Here is a 22,856-nt window from a genome sequence, read left to right on the forward strand (position 1 = left end):
ATGGTAGCACTACCCACATACGGCTTAGTGCAGCACAGGGGAACTTAGTTTCCCAATCAGGGATCGAACTTGAGCCCCTGCATTTGAAGTGCAGAATTTTAACCGGTGGACTGCCAGGGAAGTCCCTAATTTTGTACCAAGATTAGTTAAAATTAAGTAAAATTTTAGAAATTCAGCCTTTTGGTGACTAGTCACATTTCAGTAGCCACATGCTCATAGCTGCCATATTGAACTGTGCAGTTGTAGAACATTTTCATAATCGAAGGAAAGGAATGAGAAAAGGCTCAACTCTGCCTCTTTTAGTCAGAATGCTACTTTTAAAGACTTAGTAAGTCAAGAGAACAGACCTGTAGACAAGGTCAGGGAAGGAGAGGGAGGGACAATTGAAAGAGTAACATTGAAACAAACCTTTGTTGTTCAGTCCTGTCAGATTGTTTGCCACCCCATGGACTGCTGCATGCCAGGCCTCCCTGTCCTTCATCATCTCCTGGAGCCTGCTCAAACTCACGTCCATTGAGTTGATGATGCCATCCAACCATCTTGTCCTCTGTCGTCCCCTTCTCCTTCAGTCTTTCTCAGCATCAGGGTCTTTTCTAAAGAGTCAGCTACCATATGTAAAATAGCCAGTGGGAATTTGCTGAATGATGCTAACTGGTGCTCTGTGACAAACTGGAGGGGTAGGATGGGGGTTCAAGAGGGAGGAGACATATATGTAATCTTTGATTAATGTTGATACATGGCAGAAACTAACACATTATTGTAAAGCAGTTATCCTCCAATTAAAAAAAGCTTATCACAGGCAGAGCCTAAAAAAAAAAGAGTAAGAGAAGAATTTTCAAGGTCAGACTTTGATATTAGTAGCGTATACCTAAGAATTCTGTGTGTTTTTAATAATGGAAGTTGGGGGTTCAATAAACCTGATAGCCTTGGGCCTAGTCTATTTGGCTTTTTTGTCGGGGGAGGGGTCTTCTCAAAGTACCTGTTGATACCATATTTAAACCTAGAGCAAGCAAGTTAGATGATACTATAAAGGTTGCTGGCCTCTGCTATGAATAACCAAATTATCTTCACAAAGATGTCTCTGGTCTAACCAACAAAGGAATCCGTGGGAGGGATTTTGCTTATGTTAACAGTAACAGACTGTCAAGTTACACTTTTCTTAAACTAATCCCAGGGCTCTTTGTAAAATCGGTGATTTTGTAACTTTAAAATTCACACAAACCCATCTCCAGAGTTTAAAATGCAGTGTTCTGTTCTCTTTTCCCAAAGATTTTGACTCTTGGTGTAAGGTGATGCTTCAGTTCAGTTCAGTCGCTCAGTCGTGTCCGACTCTCCGCGACCCCATGAATCACAGCACGCCAGGCCTCCCTGTCCATCACCAACTCCCGGAGTACACTCAAACTCATGTCCACAGAGTCGGTGATGCCATCCAGCCATCTCATTCTCTGTCGTCCCCTTCTCCTCCCGCCCCCAACCTTTCCCAGCATCAGAGTCTTTTCCAGTGAGGTGGCCAAAGTATTGCAGCTTCAGCTTTAGCATCAGTCCTTCCAATGAACATCCAGGATTGATCTCCTCTAGAATGGACTGGTTGGATCTCCTTGCAGTATAAGGGACTCTCAAGAGTCTTCTCCAACACCACAGTTCAAAAGCATCGATTCTTCGGCGATCAGCTTTCTTCACAGTCCAACTCTCACATCCATACATGACCACGGGAAAAACCATTGCCTTGACTAGACGGACCTTGGTTGGCAAAGTAATGTCTCTGCTTTTTAAAATGCTATCAAGGTTGGTCATAACTTTCCTTCCAAGGAGCAAGCGTCTTTTAATTTCTTGGCTGCAATCAGCATCTGCAGTGATTTTGGAGCCCAAAAAAATAAAGTCTGACACTGTTTCCACTGTTTTTCCATCTATCTCCCATGAAGTGATGGGACCAGATGCCATGATCTTTGTTTTCTGAATGTTGAGCTTCAAGCCAACCTTTTCACTCTCCTCTTTCACTTTCATCAAGAGGCTTTTGAGTTCCTCTTCACTTTCTGCCATAAGGGTAGTGTCATCTGCATCTCTGAGGTTATTGATATTTCTCCCAGCAATCTTGATTGCAGCTTGTGCTTCTTCCAGCCCAGCGTTCCTCATGATGTACTCTGCATATAAGTTAAATAAGCAAGGTGACAATATACAACCTTGACGTACACCTTTTCCTATTTGGAACCAGTCTTTTGTTCCATGTCCAGTTCTAACTGTTGCTTCCTGACCTGCATACAGGTTTCTCAAGAGGCAGATCAGGTGGTCTGGGATTCCCATCTCTTTCAGAATGTTCCACAGTTTATTGTGATCGACACAGTCAAAGGCTTTGGCATAGTCAATGAAGCAGAAATAGATGTTTTTCTGAAACTCTCTTGCTTTCTCCATGATCCAGCGGATGTTGGCAATTTGATCTCTGGTGCCTCTGCCTTTTCTAAAACCTGCTTGAACATCTGGGAGTTCACGGTTTACATAGGAGTCATCATTTTTGGCCATGCCATGCAGCTTGCATGATCTTAGTTCCCTGATTAGGAACTGAACCTGGACCCACAGCAGTGAAATCTTGGAGTCCTAACCACTGGACTGCCAGGGAATTCCTAGGAATCAGCTTTTTAAAAAATAATTTTATTTATTTTTGGCTGTGCTGGATCTTCCTTGATGTGCGAGCTACTCTCTAGTTGTGGTGTGCAGTCTTCTCATTGTGATGGTTTCTCTTATTGTGGTGGCTTCTCTTCCGTGGAGCGTAGGCTCTGGGGTGTGTGGGCTTCCGTTGTGGCACGTGGGCTCAGTAGTTGCAGCTTCCGGGCTCTAAAACACAGGCTCAATAGCTGTGGCAAATACTTGTTTCTCGATGTGTGGGATCTTTTCGAATCAGGGATGTCTCCTGCATTGGCAGGCAGATTCTTTATCACTGAGCCACCAGGAATCAGCATTTTAAATAACGCTCCCCCTGCCCTACATACACTCCTTACATACAATTGCCTTTTTGCAAGCATTGCAGTAACTTCTGTATTCTGTGAAGCCCCTTGAGGTCAGTGTTTATTTTGTGTTTTCTGTAGCATCTGAAGTATGCAGATTGTACATGGTTAGGCTCAACTGTGAGTTAATAGGAAGGCCATCTCTAGAAGGTGATTCTTACAGTATAGTGTAGTGGAGTAAACTGCAAAGGAATCGTTTGCCATTTTGTATAATCCTGATAAGATAAGGAATAATCATAGTGAAACTTTCCAATTAAAAATATTTTCAAAGTTTAATGAACTTGATCTTGTTTCTATAGTAAGATTTATGTTGGTTTTATGCTTGAAAGAGCTACACATACTTTAATAATCTCCAAATTATTGATAATTATCATCAACGAGAAGTTTCACTTACATAAATATATGATACATTCAGAGCAGTTTTTTCAAGACATTCAAAATTTTTTAATTGAAGGGCTTAAAGGCTTGTCCTTCTTATTTAGTACTTACTTTTAGAAAAGTGTGAATGTGTTTTGAGCCCAGCATTAAAAATAATGATGTGAAAGTAAAGATGTAGCCTTAATTTGAGAATTTGTGTGCATAGCAGCATTGCAGCTGTCTTGGATGCCATATGAACAGAGAAGACAAGAGATTTAAGGGTTTCAGTTGCTCCTGTCAGGAACCAGCAACCCAGCTTTATATATCATCACTGAGACCAGTCAGTCACGACTTGGTCTGCCTGTCTACCCTTCTTGGCATGTGTTATGTAAACTTCTCCAGGAGCTCCACCGAAAAGATTGACAGTTGCTTACTTTTCAGCTAGCTGTTAAAGCTGATGTTGAGGTGAAAGAGCATCGTCTACTGTGCTTGTGATGGGTACCTTCTGTTGTTCCCCTGAGGGCTTAGGAGATCCTTATCTCTGCTATACCTTCTACCCCTTAAAGATAAACCCTTTGGTAATTTGGTAAACCCTTTTGGGAAAGCTGAGAGAGTCCCAGGTGATGCAGTGGTAAAGAATCCACTTGTAGGTACAGATGGGGGTTCCATCCCTGGGTTGGGAAGATCCCGTGGAGGAGGAAATGGCAACCCATTCCAGTATTCTTGCCTGGAAAATTCCATGGTCAGAGGAACCTGGCAGGCTACAGTCCATGTAGTCCACAAGGAGTCGAACACAGCTGAGCTACTGGAGAGACAGAGAGAGCACAGGCTCAGTAGTTGTGGCAAATGGACTTAATTGTTCCTTGACAGGTGGGATCTCCCCGAATTATGGATTGAACCCATGTCTTGTGCATCATTGGCAGGCAGATTCTTTACCCCTGAGCCACCAGGGAAGCCCTAGGAATCAGCATTTTGAGTACTGCAGATACACACATGGTATAGCTGAGGCCTAATTTTAATGAAGCTCAACATTCAGAAAACAAAGATCATGGCATCTGGTCCCATCACTTCATGGGAAATAGATGGAAAAACGGTGGAAACAGTGTCAGACTTTATATTTTTGGGCTCCAAAATCACTACAGATGCTGATTGCAGCCATGAAATTAAAAGACGCTTGCTCCTTGCAAGGAAAGTTATGACCAACCTTGATAGTATATTAAAAAGCAGAGACATTACTTTGCCGACCAAGGTCCGTCTAGTCAAGGCAATGGTTTTTCCCGTGGTCATGTATGGATGTGAGAGTTGGACTGTGAAGAAAGCTGATCGCCGAAGAATCGATGCTTTTGAACTGTGGTGTTGGAGAAGACTCTTGAGAGTCCCTTATACTGCAAGGAGATCCAACCAGTCCATTCTAAAGGAGATTAATCCTGGATGTTCATTGGAGGGACTGATGCTAAAGCTGAAACTCCAATACTTTGGCCACCTCATGAGACGAGTTGACTCACTGGAAAAGACTCTGATGCTGGGAAAGGTTGGGGGCGGGAGGAGAAGGGGACGACGGAGAATGAGATGGCTGGATGGCATCACCGACTCTGTGGACATGAGTTTGAGTGTACTCCGGGAGTTGGTGATGGACAGGGAGGCCTGGCGTGCTGTGATTCATGGGGTCGCGGAGAGTCGGACACGACTGAGCGACTGAACTGAACTGAACTGAATTTTACAAATGGGGAGGGGGAAGCATATATGTTCATTTACCCTTTTGTATGTAGTTACTGGTCTTAATGGCTTTAAATTTTAAAAAATAATTGCTTAAACTTACCTTAAATTTTTTACTGTGTAAAAATTACCATATACTTGTAAAAATTTAAATACAACTTGAGTACAAAGCCAGTTTTTGGAAATCTCATCATGTGCTAGTAATTCCTGGTTTTATGTACACAACTGAAGTGACTATGAAGGTAATACATGCCCCCATCCCCAGTTTTGTTAAGAAAAATTCTTTAACATGTACAGAAAAAAGAATAGTACAGTGAACAACCCTGTAACGTCTTCCTAGATTCAAGTTAACATTCTGCCAGGTTTATTTTCTCTACATTTCTATATTTTTACTGAAGTATTTGATCACAAATGTTTCAGCATGTATCTCCTACAAATTAAGAGTTTCTGGCATGTGCATGTGTACATACATGCTCAGTTGTGTCTGACTCTTTACGACCGCATGGGCTATGTAGTCTGCTAGGCTCCTCTGTCCATGGAATTTTCTGGGTAAGAATACTGGAGTGGGTTGCCATTTCCTTCTCCGGGATTTTCCTGACCCAGGGATCGAACCCGCATTTCCTGCATTGCAGGCAGATGCTTTATCACTGAGCCACTGGGGAAGCCCTGCACTCTTGGTGATTCTTGCCTGAGTCGGTTTTTATACTGGGCAGAGGTATTACAAAATGGTAACTTAATCTTTTATACTTTTAAGATTTGTTAGCCAGCACCTTTCTGTACAAGGTACATCTTGTTCTTCCTCTTTAAGTGTAATCATGGATTCAGGAATTCTCATTCACTGTGATACAGTCATAGGCAATTTTTTTTTACCCTGTGATTTATTGGAAGGGACTTTTACCCATAGTAGCTTACTGCAATTACAGGTTAGATAACACATTTTCATTTAATCTTCTAATTATGTCAGAATGCTTAACTGTTTGGATTTTATTTTCATCTGCACACATGAAGAACTTAGAATTCATAGAAAGAAATTTGTGGCTGCCAAAAGTAAATTTGCTCACCAGTGGGGATTCAGAAATTTGTGTTCCGTGTTCTGTTCCCTCAAGCATTTCTAAGTGATGTGGCATTTGGGGTAAATTATAGAAACACTGTTCATAAGTCCCTCCTGGTGCTCAAATAGACCTCGCGTTAGTAACAGTCTTTTTAATTGACTCTTGTGTCTTTCTGACATTATCCCACTGAAACTTCTGAGTGTTTCCCATTTTTGTCATAGGATGATCCAAACTCACTTTGTGTCTTCCTTGTTTAAAAATCCTGGAATTAGTCATATCTCCAAGGAATCTTGATTCTTCTTAGTATTTAGAAACCAAGATCCAGAAGTTAGATGAGCTCATTGCTTCTGGGGTATCATTGTTTCTAGGGCTTTTTAGAAATTAAGACAGAATTGATACATAACACTATAAGGTGTATGACATACTGGTTTGATACATTTGTAATGTTATATGATTGCCTTTGTAATGTTAGCTAATACATCTGTCAACATCATATAATTATTTCTTCTTATGGTAAGAACAGTTACTATCTTAATAAATTTAATGTTTATTATACAGTTTTGTTGTCCATAATCACTGTAATGTATATTAAATCCCTAGGACTTATTTGCTAGTTGCAAGTATGTACCTTTTAAACGTACATTCCCTCACCCCCTGGTAACCACCATTCCACTATGTTTTTTCAAGTTTGATTTTTTAACATTTTAACTTCTTATTGAGTTATACTCAACATAATAGTTTCAGGCATACATCAAAATGATATGAAATTTGCATATATTTCAAAATGATCACAAATCTGAATGTTTATTGTGACACATAGTTGTTAAATCTGTTTTTTCCTTTTTTCCTGACTTCTCAGATTTTTTCTATTAATCACTATAGTCAGCATGTTGTATATTATATCCTCAGGACTTAAACTTTGTAACTGGAAGCTTGTACCTTTTGACCACCTTCACATACTTAATGCATACACCTCTGGCAGCCATCAGTCAGTTATCAGTTCTCTGTATAAGTTTGATGGTAGTTTTTTTTTTTTAAAGATTTCACATAGAAGGGAAGTCATAGTCTTTGATTTATCTCACTTAGTATAATGTTCTCAGACCCAACCACGTTGTGACAAATGGCAGGATATTTTTCCCCCCTCATGGCTGAAGAGAATTCCATTGTATACAGAGTTGACCCTTGAATGATATGGAATTAGGGGCATGAATTCCCAAGTATAACTTTGTAGTTGGTGTCAGTATGTGCAGTTTGGCATCCAGCCACAGATCATATAATGCCATAGTATATTTAGTGTAAAAACCTCTGTGAAACCTTTGTTTGGTGGGCCCACTCAGTTCAAGCCTGTGTCTTTCAAGGATCCACTCTATGTACTACATCTTCATATGTTCGTCCATTGACAGAAACTTACGTTATTTCCATCTTGGCTATTGTGAGTAATGCTGCAGTAAATACAGGAATACAAATATCTCTTTAATAACCTGTTTTCATTACTTTTGGATGTATGTGCAAGTGGGATTGTTGGATTGTATGGTCGTTTTATTTTTAATATCTTGAGGAACCTCTACATTGTTCTCCATAGTGGCTGAACAAGTTTATAATTCCACCAGCAGTATATGGGGCTTCTCTTTTCTCCACATCCTTGTTAACCCCTCTTGTTTTCCTGTTGATAGCCATCCTTACAGATGTGAGGTGATACCCTGGTTTTGACTTGCATTTCCCCCAAGGATTAGTGATGTTCAGCAGTTTTAATGTTGGCTCACTGTTTTGTTGTCTTCTTTGTCCGCTTAGTTCTCTGCTCATTTTAAAATCAGATTTGGGACTTACCTGGTGAGTGGCTGAGGCTCAGAGCTCCCAGTGCAGGGGTGGGGGTTCAGTCCGTGGTTGGGAAACTAGACTTTAGATGCTGCAACAAAGAACTCCTTCCTACAGCCTAAATATTTTTTTAAGTCATATTTGTTTTTCTTACTGAATTGTATGAATTCTTTATAAACTTTGGATATTAACCTCTTGATACATGGTTTGTAGATATTTTCTCCATTCTATAGGTTGTCTTTTCATTTTATTCTTTCGTTATACTGAAGCTTTTAAGTTTGTTGTGGCCTGATTTTGTTCTTTTTTATGATTGCCTCGGCTAATCAGGACCTTTGGTTACGTACAAATTTTAGAATTTTTTTTTCTATGGAAAAGGCCATTGGAATTTTGATATTGTGTTGAATTTATTGATGGCTTTGGGTTGCATGGACATTTTAACAGTATTAAGTAACACTTTCCTTCCTGTGTTTATTACTATTATTTTTCTGATGCTTGCTCTCAACAAAGTCTTGTAGTTTTCGTTGTACAATCTAATACAGACGCAGGAAATTTTTATTTATTTGGCTGCACTAGGTCTTAGTGGCATGTGGGTCTTTGTTAAGACCTAGTGGCGCTAGGTTTTAGTTTGCAGCACGTGGGACCTAGTCTCCTGACCAAGGATTGAACCTGGGCTCCCTTTTTTTGGGAGAGTGGAGTCTTCAACCACTGGGCCACCATAAAAGTCCCAGAAATTTTTCAAATGAGTTCCCGTTGATACTTATATTTAAAATAAAATATTTCAGGTTTTTTAAGCTTTTATCTTTTTTAAAAATTTATTTTTTAATTGAAGGATAATTGCTTTATAGAAGTTTGGTGTTTTCTGTGAAACTAAACTTTGATCTTTACGACATTGATCTGTACTGATTCTGGATTCCCATTCATTTATTTGCTGTATCCAGTAATATATAAATGTAGCTTAAAATTGCAATAAAATATTACTGCTAACAGTAAACCTGTTGAGTCAAATTTCTTTGATTTCTTTCTGTTCTTAAAAATATATCCCACTCTACATCATGGATGTTAAGGATACTGTGTTAGTTGAAATATTGTTTTTACTGTGTTCTTTATTATCAGCTTGATACTGAGGTTCATTTATTCTTTGTTAGTTTTTTCTTATTAAATTAAATATCGAACATGTAAATAATGGTTCAGAAGTCAATACCATATAAAAGGTATAATCAGTGAGTTTTTGTTCTGATTGCTGTGTCTGCTACCCACTTCTCACCCACTCCAGTGTAGGTAGCTTTTTATTAGTTAATGGCTGATCTTTCCATGTAATTTTTGCCAAAAAAAAAAAAAAAAGGCAACTGTTTATGTGTGCATATATACCAAACAAAAAGTAGCATTTATAGAAATTAAAGCTTTAAACAAAAAGTAGACTACTTTGTACGTTATCCGAGATGTTTATTCTCCGGTCACCAACTCATGGCCATTCCTTTGCTATGATAAATATTGCAGTGAATAATATTGTGTATATGTTATGTTACATGTGTGAAGTGTATAGATTTCTTGTGGACTTTTAAAAAACGGAATTTTAAATGAAAGCCTCTCTGTAACCTCTGTTAATCTATATATAGCTTGTTTTCTCTGCACATGTAAACATAGGTGTGTTTATGCAATGGCATCATGCTATTCAGAGTACTGCAGCTTTTCACTCAGTGTCATGGATATTCTTTTATGTTAACACTTAAAGGATTAACTGTAAGCCACAACTGCCTGGTATTCCTTAGATTGGATGCTTAGGAAACAATTTTTAATATTGTGTAGTGTTTTTCAGTTAAAATGTGAAATAATTCTATATAAGTTGGATTTCTAAGTACCATTTTATAAGCTTTTCTTCATTCTGCATTGTGTAGTGGATGTTTATAGCAAAACTACATTTTAAATGTCTATTTCATATGTTGGGTAGGATTCCATTGTAGGTAGGTAGATAATCCTTTTACTGCTGTGTGTGTGTGTGTGTGTATAAAAGATACTAGAGACAATATACACGTAAGGCAGTGGCTCAGAGATTATATACATGTATACTTTGAGCAATATGTATACATATGTAATATATACATATATTGTTTCTAATATCTTTAATATTAGGAAAAATACCAAGAATATACTTAAACAATCTTTGTCTTCCAGAGTTGCTGTTTTAATCTTTACATAGCCATATCCTTGGTAGATTTCTTTTATCCGTGGTAGATTTTTTAAAAATTAATGTGCTATTTGGCTGTACCCAGCCTTAGTTGGCAGCATGTGGGATCTATAGTCTTTGTTGCAGCACGCGGAATTTTCTAGTTGTGGCATTTGGAATCTTTTTTAGTTGCAACATTCAAACTCTTACTTGAGGCCTGCAAACTGTTAAATTCGGCATATGGGATCTAGTTCCCTGACCAAGGATTGAACCTGGGCCCTCTGCATTGGGAGTGTGGAGTCTTAGCCACTGCACCACCGGAGAGGTCCCTGAAGTTAGTAATTCTTTAGCAGTTTGAGTCCCTGATATATATGGAGACCAAAACTAGGCACTGCGTATGCACATGAAATGCCCCTGGGCCACAGATCCCTTACAGTTGAGTATCATAGAATCTCAGACTTAGTGATTTTGAAGTAATTTAACATCTAAACATTTTTATGGAAAGCTGAAGAAAGACACTGTATTGTTTTGCACTTATCTGTTTCAATAAAGATGGCCTATAAAGACATTGTGACCCAGTTTATATGCACATTATGATGCTAAAGGTTAATTGGAAGGGTCTTAACAACTTGATAGTGCAGCTGCCGAGGCAGTTAAATTAAAATTTGTCTATTATTTACTCTCATGTGATTGTACTTTTGACCAGGAAAATTTCAGTGGATCGTCATACCTTTTGGGGGTAGAGTCGGAATGTAAGTACAAAATCCTAAGCTTCAGTTTATAGTTTTTCAGATATGCAGTGAACTCCTGGTATGGGCCATGTAGTGCTTGTAATAAGTTGATGAACAGTAAACAGTTATGATCACTGCTTTCATGGACCCTTCATATGAAGAGATAGGCAAATATGTTACCCATGTTTGGTGATATAATGTGGAAAAAAAAGACTGGTGGCGGGGATTGCAATTTTGACAGGGTAATACTCACTGAGAAGGTGACATTTGTGTAAACTTGAAGTACTTAGCCATATTGGCATCTGGAAGAAGATGGTTCCAGGCAGAGGAATCTAAGGTAAGAGTATGCTGGAGAAGCACCAAGGAGGCCATTGTAGCTAAAGGGAACTGAGCAGAGGGGGGTGAAGAAGAAGGCTAGAACAGTACCAGTGGATAGGTTCCCTTTAGCTGTGTTTATTCATAGGCCATTGTAAGGGCTCAGGCTTCCATTCTGAGTCATTGGAGGGCTTGGAGCACAGGATGACCTGAGTGTTTTATATTTGGAAAGTCTTTTTGTCGTGTTGAGAATAGACTGGTGTGGATGGAGCAAGGGTGGAAACAGGGAGAGTGACTGGCTGTGGTGAGAATTGAATGGATTCTGCATATATTTTATAAGTAGAGCCAAAAGGATTTTTTGACTGTTTACAGTGAATGGGAAATCTAAGAATTTGGCTTGAGTAACTTAAGGATGGAGTTGGTATCAACTGAAATGGGGAAAACAGGTACAGGGATCAAGCCCAGGCCCCTTGCACGGGAAGTACAGTCTTAACCACTGGACTTCCGGGGAAATCCCAGGGGCTCATTTTTGAACACGTTGTAGTTGAGGTGTCATTAGGAAATTAAATAATACAGTTACAGAAATATGAGAGAAATTTGGGTTGGAGATAGAATTTATAGAAGTTATTGCTATATATAGTTTTTAACGCTGTAAGACTGAAGTATATCAAGAAAGTGAATGTAGAGAAGTCCAAAGATTCCAGTACTATGAGGTCAGAAGAGGAAGGGCTGGAAAAGGAGACTAAGGAAGAGACCAGTGACATGGCATTTTAGAAATGGATTAACAAAAGTGTAACTTGGAGAGACGGATCAGTTTGTCTAAGGTTTCTGGATGGCTAAGGTGATGGCTCAGTTTGTCTAAGGTTTCTGGATGGCTGAGGTGATGGATCAGTTTGTCTAAGGCTTCTGGATGGCTAAGGTGACGGATCAGTTTGTCTAAGGCTTCTGGATGGCTAAGGTGACGGATCAGTTTGTCTAAGGCTTCTGTATGGCTAAGGTGATCACATGTCCTAGTTTATACCTGTTGTCTTGGTGTTAATTGTTAATGTTACCCCTTTATTTTCAGAAGCATCCTAGTTTGGTTAATAAATTATGTTGTCACCCTACTAATAGATCCCATAAAGTGAGGGCTCAATTGGGCATTAGTTTAATGCATTAACTTGCTAATGTAATGAAGATTGACTTGTTGAAAAGTGTGTTAGACTAGTATTTTTATCCTTTGCAGTTCTTTTTTTTTGCCACGCCTTGCAGCTTCGGGATCTTAGTTCCCCGACCAAGGATTGAACCCTGGCCTCCAGCGGTGAAAGCACAAAGTCCTAACCCTTGGACCACCAGGGAACTCCCTCCTTCATAGTCTTTAGGTGTTAATGTGGAAAAGTTGTAACCCTTGTTACGGAGCTCATGTCAGAAGAGAAGATATAGTTTTAAGTGCCAGAGTAAGCAGGAATTCATTTTCTTGGAAGCTCAGTCAACACTTATTTTGCTGGATTTGTGCTGTACCACAGGTAAACCTGCTTCCCAAGTGGTGCTAGGGGTAAAGAATCCACCTACCAAAACAGGAGACACAGAGAGAGACCCTGGTTTGATCCCTGGATTAGGAAGATCCCCTGGAGTATTAAATGGCAACTTGCTCCAATAGTCTTGCCTGGGAAATCCCATGGAGCTGGGTGGGCTTCAGTCCATGGGGTTGCAAAAAGAGTTGAACATGACTTAGCAACTAAACAACAATATAGTGTAAAGTAATTACTGTTCATATGAATAATGTACTTTGAATAATACAAATTTTGGGGTTTTTTTTGGCTCCACTGGGTTTGCATTGCAGCTTAAGGGCTTCTCTTGTTGCAGCACAGGCTCCAGAGCGTGAGTGAGATCTTGGTAGTTGTGGCGTGCGGGCTCTCTAGTTGTGGCTTGAGGGCTTAGTTGCCCCATGGCGTGTGGGATCTTAGTTCTCTGACCAGGGATTGAACGTGTGTCCTCTGCATTGGGAGGCAGATTCTTAACCACTAGACCACCAGGAAAGACCTTGAGTAATACAGTTTTAACTGAACGCAACTTATAAAAATTAAAAATACTTTGACTTATACTTGCCATTAAAAACAAGCATTTTTACTGTAATTATTATTTGGCTGTACCAAAGAAGGTGTAAAGGGCAGTCTTCCACACTTTACCTTCTTACTCAGTGGTAGCTATTAAATACTTAACAAAACTTTCTATGTCCTCACCCCCACCTGCAGGATCTTAGTTCCCTGACCTGGGATGAAACCCGGGTCTTGGCAGTGAGAGTCCTAACCACTGGCCTGCCAGGGAATTCCCATATGTGTCCCTTTTTTTGTCTTAATGAGTGTCTTTCCTGCGCGTTTTTGCTTCATTTCTGTTTAACAGCTGCCTTGTTTCAATATACCATAATTTATTTCTTGTATTCATATTTAAGCTACACATTATTTCACTGAAAATCTGTTTCCTTTGAGTTCTTGAGGTAATATACATCAAAAGATACAGTCTTAATGGTGGAATTATAGTTTCTGGAGTAATGCAAAAATCACTTTTTACAATATTGCCAATTTGAATTTCTGAAAAGGTTGTACCAGTTAATAATGTTAACAATCTTGGTGAAATATGCCATCATCATAATATGAAGGAAACAACTTGCTCTGAGAATTTATAGCAAGCATGTTAGTTACATATAATGGATGGATATCATCAGTTTATCTTTGACTTCTTATATGGTATTCCTTTAGAATAAACAAAAATGCCTTGCCACATCCCCAAGATTCTCTTACTGTTCCCCCACCACCACCCCCAGGAAGATGTAGAGAAGAATAGCATAGGTAGAATCTTTGCTTTGTATAAACAAAACAGAACAAAGCAGGGTAGTCTTTCTACATTGTTAAGAAGTTATTAAAGGTTTAAATGACCTTACCAAGAGGGTTTTTAGTCTTCATGAATTTCCTTTACCTTGCATAGTAAGTTCTGATGGTAATTAAGTTATGAGCAGATCTGTGGATAAGCTCAGCTCCTTGCATTCAAAGATTCTTATGTCAGCAGTGTACTTGGTGAATTCTTAAAAACGTGTGTGTGTGTATTTGTTGTGATACAGAATAGTCCTCTGTGTGTTGTGATATAGAATAGTTCCTGACTCAGCAGGTGGTTGGAATTAATAAAATGATAAGCATCCTGTCATTTTAGCTATATTGCTGCTTTGAGCTTTCCTTTCTAAATTCTGTTATTGAAAAGTTTGAACAGTGCAGGAAGGAATTTGGGTTCTGGGGCCCTTAATTTACTTTTAAGTTAGCTGTTCAAATACTGAAATATATATCCTAAAATACAGCTTTGAAACCAAGCTACTGTCTGATTCTGAAGCAATACATAAGTGGTAAGGTGAATAAATGGAATCTTGTAAATAAGTTGTAGATAGTGTTGGAAGAGGGATTGAGAATGTCAGATGAATGTTTCTTTCCACAAGCCCTAATTTTAGGGTAATACTTTCTTGTGGCTTCTAAAGGATGTAGTGTAAACTATCATTGAAATTGTTAAAGGAGAAGTCTCATGTTATAGGACATCTTGCTAAAAATACAGTCTTTTTAGAAGAGGATGGATGTATTTTCTTTTTATACTGCCCCTACCTGATTTTTCAAACTGGCATCTTTTTAACAGTAATGGTTGAGACCTCATAATTTTTTAAAAGGTCCTTAGTGGTATTTCAGGTCTTAAGATGGAGAGATGGTTATTTAACCTTTTTTAATCCTAATACAAATTTAGCTAATTAAAATTTTTTTTATTCTAAACAGGTGCCATGTTTCAGAACAGAGTAAGACTCCTGGTAAAAAAGAACTGAAGACACTGTACGGACACCAGATATAGGCTAATTACAAAGAAAGCATTAACCTGCCTCTGAGGTGACTAAAGGGGAATAATGGTGATTTTGCGCCGGGCTCGGCCGCCTGCTTCCGCCCCAACCAGCAATGAATCTTGACTCGCTCTCGCTGGCCTTGTCTCAAATCAGCTACCTGGTGGACAATTTAACTAAGAAAAACTACCGAGCCAGCCAGCAGGAAATACAGCATGTAAGTAAACTAGTGAGAAAACAAACATCATTAAGGGAATGAGTATACAGTGAAGAAAACTGGAAATTTATGTGGGTATGCTGCATGGAAAATAACTTTGCCCCTTATTTCTAGTGATTTCGGCTTAACATAGAGAAGAGATCTTACTTCATTCCTTTTTTCTAAATTTTAGGATTCACAGATTTTGATTTTTTTATAATACTTAGGAAATCTGGTCTGTTTCATTTCAGTCGGTTCCGTTTTCTTTTCTGCCTTAAAAAAAGTGAGATATATTTCACAAACTATAAAACTGATCCTTTTAAAATGTAAAATTTGCTAGTTTTTCATATATTCATAAAGTTGTTCGGCTGTTACCATCTAACTTGAGAATGTTCACATCACCCCAAGAGGAAGCACCTGAATCCATTAGCAGTTGCTTTCCATTTCTCCCTCCCTCCAGCCACTGGCAACCACCAACCTACTTTGTGCCCCTATGGGTTTGCCTTTCTGAACTTGTCATATAATGGAATCATACCATATGAGGCATTTTGCTTCTGCCTTCTTTCACTAGCATAAGTTTTCAAGGTTAATTTGTGTTGAAGCATGCATTTGGATATTTAGGTTTGGTTCCACTTTTTGGCTGTTGTGAATATTATGCCTGTCAACATTCATTTACAAGTTTTGGGTGGATGTTTATTTTAAATTTTGAGAGTATATACCAAAGAATGGAATTGCTGGGTCATATGGTAATTCAGGAGAACTGTGGTGGAAACTCAGTAAAAATCTTGGCCAGCTCCACAGGGAGAACTGGAATGGATATGACAGTGGTCCCCTGGGGGGGCCAGATGGCTTGGCCTTTATATCCGTGTTGTTGTATGAGGGCTGCCTCAGAAAGACATGTGTTCTTGGGTAATACAATTGCAACTTAGACGAACACGGAAGGAGCCGATTGCAGGGGCACCTACAACTCCACCTTGAAGTGGGAAATATGGTGGCACTGCCTGGATTTCCCCCAGCAAGGCTCTGTGTGGTCAACTTAATAGTATATTATAATTGGTTTGATTGTCTTCTCTACTCCGAAGACCTCAAGGTGTGGGACTGTCCTTTAGTCTCTGTCTCCTGTACCTAACCTTTAGTGTTCAAATGCATTTGAATTGAAATGAAAGAAGGAATAAATTATGTAGTTATTAATTTTGAATGTCGATGTTAGAATGTTTGGTTTTAGCCTTGGGCTGAGGTTTTCAGTGTGTACAGATTTTCTTTAGACAAATGTGGCCTCACTGGTACCTTTGCAGATAGCCCCCCTCTCTTTTACTTTGAGAATGGTAAATTTAGAACTGGGATGGGAACAGGATTCTAGTTCTTGACTCTGGATTTCCTTTGGTGATAGGTAAAGGCTTACTACAGTTCTTAGCGGCCTAGTATTTATTTTTATAAATATTTAGGGGCTTCCCTTGTGGCTCAGACAGTAAAGAATCTGCCTGCAATGCAGGAGACCTTGTGCAGTCCCTGGGTTGGGAAGGTCCCCTGTAGAAGGGAATAACTACCCACTCCAGTATTCTTGCCTGGAGAATTCCGTGAACTGAGGAGCTTCGTGGGCTACAGTCCATGGGGTCACAGAGTTGGACACAACTGAGTGACTAATGCTTTTCACTTGTTGTGGCTTAAATAGGTTGACTGGAATTGTGTTCCTTTTGTTCTTTCTTCTGCTGACAGGTAGGAAGAAGGAATATTTATCAGATTTTCTTTAGATGTATGAAATCCCTAAACGTGAATGAGCTAGCTAGTATTAGTATGCTATAGGTGAAAAAGCAACTTGAGAATTTAATTTGCCCCCTTAGTCAGGATTTTATGATGTTCTTTAGAGAGTAACTCCTATAGTTGTTATTTTCTTTGAAAATATTTGTTGTCATTATTAAAGAAAATATGAGGACTTTTCTGGGGGTCCATTGGCTAAGACTCCAAACTCCCAATGCAGGGGGCCCTGGTTCAATTCCTGGTCAGGGAACTAGCTCCAACATGCTACAGCTAAAGAAAGATCAAAGATCCCTCATGGTGCTGCTAAGACCCGGTGCTGCCAAATAAACAAACAAATTAGTAAATATTTAAAGAGGTACTATGTAAGTAAAATATAGAAAAAGAAAATCAAGCCTGGTTTTCCTACTCAGCTTGAGTAATTTTTGGTTTGCATTAAAAGTATTTTTATTATAAAAACATTTTATACTGTTCTTTAAATGATAGTCTAATATAATTTTTAAAGTTTTATTAAAATTTCAGTTATTTATAAAATGTAATAATAAAAGTTTATTAAGATTTTATTAAAGATGATCTCAATCATACACAAGAAGGTATAATAGAACCCCCATGAATCTGTCATCTGGTTTCATAACCAGTCTTGTTTCATCTAACCCATTCTGTTCAGTTGTTTTAAAGCAGATCCCAGGCATAATTTCATTTATGTCTTACACAAACCTAACCTCAATACCATTATCACAGCTTTTTTAAAAAGCTCAGTAAGACTTTTTTTTTTTTTAATGTTGTTAGAGTATAGTTGATTTACCGTGTTGGTTAGTTTCTGGTGAACAGCAAAGTGATTCAGTTACGTGTATGTATATTATTTTTTGTATTCTTTTCCATTACTGTTTTATTACACGATACTGAATATAATTCTCTGTGTTATAGAATAGGATGTTTATCCAGTAGGATGTGTTTATCCATTCTGTACAATAGTTTGCACCTGCTACTCTCAAATTCCCAATCCTCCTCCAAACCCTTCCCCCCCCAGCAGAATAGTTATTAAGCATCAAATATCCAGTTTAAAAAAATATCCAGGTTTTCAGTTTGCCTCATTTAAAAAAATGTAAAAACTGTTGACTTGAGTCAGGACCGCTTCCCCATAGTTTGCTGCATTTTTATTAAGTCTTTAAAAATCTATGGTTTATCCTTCCTTTTTTTCTTCCCTTGCAGTTATTTTGTTAAATCAGATTGTTCTGTAGTTACCGACTGTCTGAATATTGCTGATTACATTCCCAGGGTGGTATTTTACATGTTCTTTACTTTCCTGTAAATTGATAATTAAATTTGGGAGCTTAATCAGATTAAGTTTTTTTTCTCCCTTAAGATAATTTTATGGGTGGCAGTGTATACTTTATTTAATTAGGAGGTTCATAATGTCTGCTGCTGCTGCTAAGTCGCCTCAGTCGTGTCCAACTCTGTGTGACCCCATAGACGGAAGCCCACCAGGCTCCCCTGTCCCTGGGATTCTCCAGGCAAGAACGCTGGAGTGGGTTGCCATTTCCATCTCCAATGTGTGAAAGAGAAAAGTGATAGTGAAGGCACTTAGTCATGTCCGACTCTTCGCGACCCCATGTACTGCAGCCTACTAGGCTCCTCTGTCCATGGGATTTTCCAGGCAAGAGTACTGGAGTGGGGTGCCATTGCCTTCTCCATCATAATGTCTAGTCGTCTCTATTTTTGTGATTTTTGTCAGGCTTTGTTCATTGACTGGATTCATTGATTGTTAAGGATTGCAAAGTGGTAACATTCTAATTGTTAGCATTTTTTATTAGTTGAAATAGTTCTGTAAATGGAAACTTGCCCTTACCACCTGTAATTGTCTGGTTGCCTGAAGTATGATTTATATAGAGGAAGGGCTTGATCCTGTTTGCCAGTTTTCAAAATGACTTGTTTCCTAGCCTCCAAATAAGACCAATGAATGATTTTTTAATATTAGAAATCTGTGTATTTTTTAACATATTTGATGTGTTTGAATCCATTGAAAGTATTATTGATATTCATCCATTATCCTCTTTGGCCGGTGAAGCTTATTCTTACTGGCTTCCAAGTCCTTTGACCCTATTTTAAATTTAAAAAAAAAAAAAAAAATTTTTTTTTTCCTCCTTCCTCCCTTGAGCCTTTGTTGCTGCGTGAAATTTCTCTAGTTGCAGTGTACTGGCTTCCCATTGTGGTGGCTTCTCCTGTTGCAGAGCACAAGCTCTCGGTACACAGGCTTCAGTAGTTGTGGCACGTGGTATCAGTTGCTCCATGACATGTGGGATTAGTTGCTCCATGACATGTGGGATGTTCTTGGCCCAGGTATTGAGCTTACGTCCCCTGCGCTGGTAGGCAGATTCTTAAACCCCTGGATGACCAAGGAAGTCACTGAAGTTTTGTTTTGTTTTTTTAATATGAAAGGCTAGAATAGGAAAAAAGTAGTCTTAGTTCCACCATCTTTTACTTAGGAGTTTGACAGTTTTGTCCTTAAATTAATGTCTTTTGTGTTAAAAGTAATCTTTTATGTTTCCTGCAAACATTTTTCATGTTCTTTTCAATATGTTAAACTGTTTGAATAGATGCACTGCATACAGATAATACACTGAAAACCTGGAACGAATCTTTTGGCTCATGGAGTCTGTTAATGCGCTATTTAATAGGCAAATGATTACTCTACATATACATTGTGCTAAGCTCTTTTCTTGACTAGATATGACATAAACACAGCTATATAAATTCCCAGTTCTCATTTATCGTCTAGTGAGATGTAGAAAATAGAAAATTATCTGGTGATGGTAAGTACCGTGGAGAGAAGTTAAAACAGGGTGAGGGGTGATGATGGCAGGTCATATTGCTATTTTAGGGAGGGTAGTTAGGAAACCTCTCACTGATGAAGTGACTTTAGAGCCAAAACCTAAAGGAAGTGAGAAGACAAACCATTTGTAGATATCTGGAGTTTTTTAGTTAGAGGGAATTGCATTGGTAAATTTGAGCAACAGCCAGAAGCTCAGGGCCAGTACTAATAATCAGATCAGTTGCTTTAGGGCTTTTCCCTGTGGACTATTATTATAAAAGTTGCTGTTGTGTTAGATTTCAGGTTATACTCTTTAGCGTAAAAACAACAATGGACAGAAAAAATGAGGCTCCCACCAGTGCAGTTCCTTATAAAATTGTTGCCTTACTACTTCAATATGTCGTTTGTGACGTTTGGTGTTTTTGGTGTAGAGGAGAATCAGAGCACACAATTAGGTGGGGCTAATTCCTGATAGTTTTTCTTTTTCTCTCCTTCCTGCTAGTGCCTATAGGAAGCATTTTAAACATATTTAATCACAAAATATTGGTACCTCCATCTCAATTCCTAGAACTCTTATTCGAGAATGAACAGTTACATAATTTGGGATGTTGTCCTAGAGGTGAATTAAAAAAAAAAAATCACTCAGTTTTGACTACAAACTCATATTTTTGGTCTTTTTAGATTGTGAATCGGCACGGTCCTGAGGCAGACAGGCATTTATTACGCTGCCTATTTTCGCATGTGGATTTCAGTGGCGATGGTAAAAGCAGTGGCAAAGATTTTCATCAGGTATTTGGGGCTTACACAGTATATATTCACTTAGATCCAGTTTTTCCCTAAGTTGCATTTTGGGCATAGTTGCATAGCAGATCACACATACAAATAGGATCCAAAAATAATCTTAGCTGAATGGCTTAAAGATAGAGGGACTTCTCCTTTTCTTGTCCTTCTCTTCTCTTGCCTGGCTGCAGACCATTATAGCTACACAATTCAGGCTTAGAGAACTGGGAGTGAGACCTGCCTGAAGGAAGCGGGACTGTAGGGCAGTCCTGCTTGACAAGTAAGTTAGGCAGAAAGAAGATCTTTTGTCCTAGATTAAGTTCTATGGCTTGATTCTCAGTCTGGAAGCAGTTTGTCGTGATATTATGGTTATCTTGTCAATGGACTCTCTCCTGCAGAGGTTTTGGTTAATATTTCTTGTTAATAGACTTTGGTAGTTTCAGTGGGATTTTTAAAGAGCTGATTCTGATAATGTAGGAACAGTATACAGTATCAGGTTACCCTTTAATGTTCTGAGCAACATTGCTTCTGATTGTGCAAGATGACGACTGAGTGCTAATGAAATTTTATTTTTTACTTTTAAAGACTCAGTTTCTGATTCAGGAGTGTGCGTCACTGATTACGAAGCCAAATTTTATCTCGACGCTGTCCTATGCCATTGATAATCCATTGCACTATCAGAAGGTTGGTATTCCTTTTATTTTTAGTAGCCCTAAAATGTGATATCTTATTAGATGTTGTAAAAAAAGCCTTAATCCTTGATTTCATATTTTAATTAAAAAATTTCAATTACTTACTTTGGGGGTTTTTATAGCTTTCTAACAAAGTCAAGGTAGTTTGATAATAATTAGAATCTTAATAAAACCAGGTCATATGAAGGCTTAAGCTTGTCAGAACACAGTTCCACAACTGTTGCTAGCCTCACTACAGATTTGTCACTCCTGTGCAGCACCATAATTGGGTGAACAGATGCTTTTATAGACTTTCTGAAAATTATATGTTCCTATTTTAAAATAAAGTTTGGTTTGTTTCAGAGTTTAAAGCCTGCACCCCACTTATTTGCCCAGCTGAGTAAAGTTCTCAAGTTAAGCAAAGTACAAGAGGTAAGTGATTTAAGAAAAGAGATAAGCAGAATTAGAAATAAAACAACTATTTGTACTCTTTGGTCAATCTGACCCTTCTTGTTTCAGGTAATTTTTGGCCTTGCCCTCTTGAATTCTTCCAGCACAGATCTCAGAGGTTTTGGTAAGTTCTTTCCTGTAGTGAGATCCTGTAGTGAGGTTAGAGTCTTTATAATTTGTGGATTTCTGAATCTTGAACTTGCATAGTTTAGAGAGTAAGATTATTTTTGTTTGGTCTCTTTTATGTGTGTGTGTGTATAGTAAAAACATTAAAATGTGCCTTCATAACCACTTTCAAATGTATAATTCAGTAGGGTTAACTGTGTTCACATTGTTATTTAATGGATGTCTGGAACTTCTTTATTGTACCCATCCAAAAATTCTCTACCCCCTCACCAAGTCCTTGGCAATTGGTCTTTATTTTATATCTGCCAGCTAGAGCTGTGAAAACGAGAGAGGGTGAAGGGTGAGTTGGTAAATGAGAACGATGGTCATCTATCTGCATTTTGATGGTATGTGACTTCTGACCTGTTGTGGTACAGAAATAACTTGTTTTTTTTGTTTGTTTACTTCCCTTCTAGCTGCCCAGTTTATCAAACAGAAGCTTCCAGATCTTCTGCGTTCTTACATTGACGCAGACGTCAGTGGAAATCAGGAAGGTGGCTTCCAAGATATAGCAATAGAGGTCCTACACCTCCTCCTGTCCCATCTCCTCTTTGGGCAGAAGGGAGCCTTTGGAGTTGGACAGGAACAGATAGACGCTTTCCTTAAGACACTGCGCAGAGGTAAAAAGACTGTCTGTAGCCTATAAAAGATGATACAAAAGATGGTTTCTTTGGATGAACACACATGGAAAAAGGATTTTAGAATACAAATGAAGACAGTGATTTACCCTTCTGTTGGTAATCTTTCAGAGGAAGAGAGTTATTTTATAATTTAAAATACAAAAGTGATAAAAGCCTCATTATAGAAACAGTATAAAGTGATGAGCACTTCACTGACAATCTTGTTATCTAAGTACCATCTCAGTTTGGACTTGGTGTATTTTCATGTGGTCAGATTTTTCCCTTTTATGGGAGACAAAAATTGATCACTTTTGATATACCCACTTTACCTCTTTGGCTGTTGGCATTGTTGTGCTAAGATAATTCCTGGTTCTGTTGTTGCCGTCTTCCTTCCTGTGATCCTTCTTTTAG

General features: G+C 38.5%; 1 protein-coding gene across 6 annotated transcripts in view; it reads left to right on the top strand.

Moving 5' to 3' along the window:
• CNOT1 (CCR4-NOT transcription complex subunit 1) overlaps nt 1-22,856 on the top strand; it is an 83,587-nt gene that overhangs the window by 12,215 nt on the left and 48,516 nt on the right. For all 6 annotated transcript variants that reach the window (XM_055412630.2, XM_055412633.2, XM_055412632.2 and 3 more), the window contains exons 2-7: nt 14,938-15,213; nt 20,441-20,548; nt 21,125-21,223; nt 21,574-21,642; nt 21,730-21,784; nt 22,242-22,445. In XM_055412630.2, the coding sequence (XP_055268605.1) occupies nt 15,112-15,213; nt 20,441-20,548; nt 21,125-21,223; nt 21,574-21,642; nt 21,730-21,784; nt 22,242-22,445 (637 nt within the window). In that variant the 5' untranslated portion in view covers nt 14,938-15,111. The remainder of the gene's footprint in view (nt 1-14,937; nt 15,214-20,440; nt 20,549-21,124; nt 21,224-21,573; nt 21,643-21,729; nt 21,785-22,241; nt 22,446-22,856) is intronic.

Source organism: Moschus berezovskii, chromosome 22 (genome assembly GCF_049115385.1).
Source record: "Moschus berezovskii isolate FMDL1 chromosome 22, NW_MosBer_1.0, whole genome shotgun sequence".
Classification (NCBI taxonomy): domain Eukaryota; kingdom Metazoa; phylum Chordata; class Mammalia; order Artiodactyla; family Moschidae; genus Moschus; species Moschus berezovskii.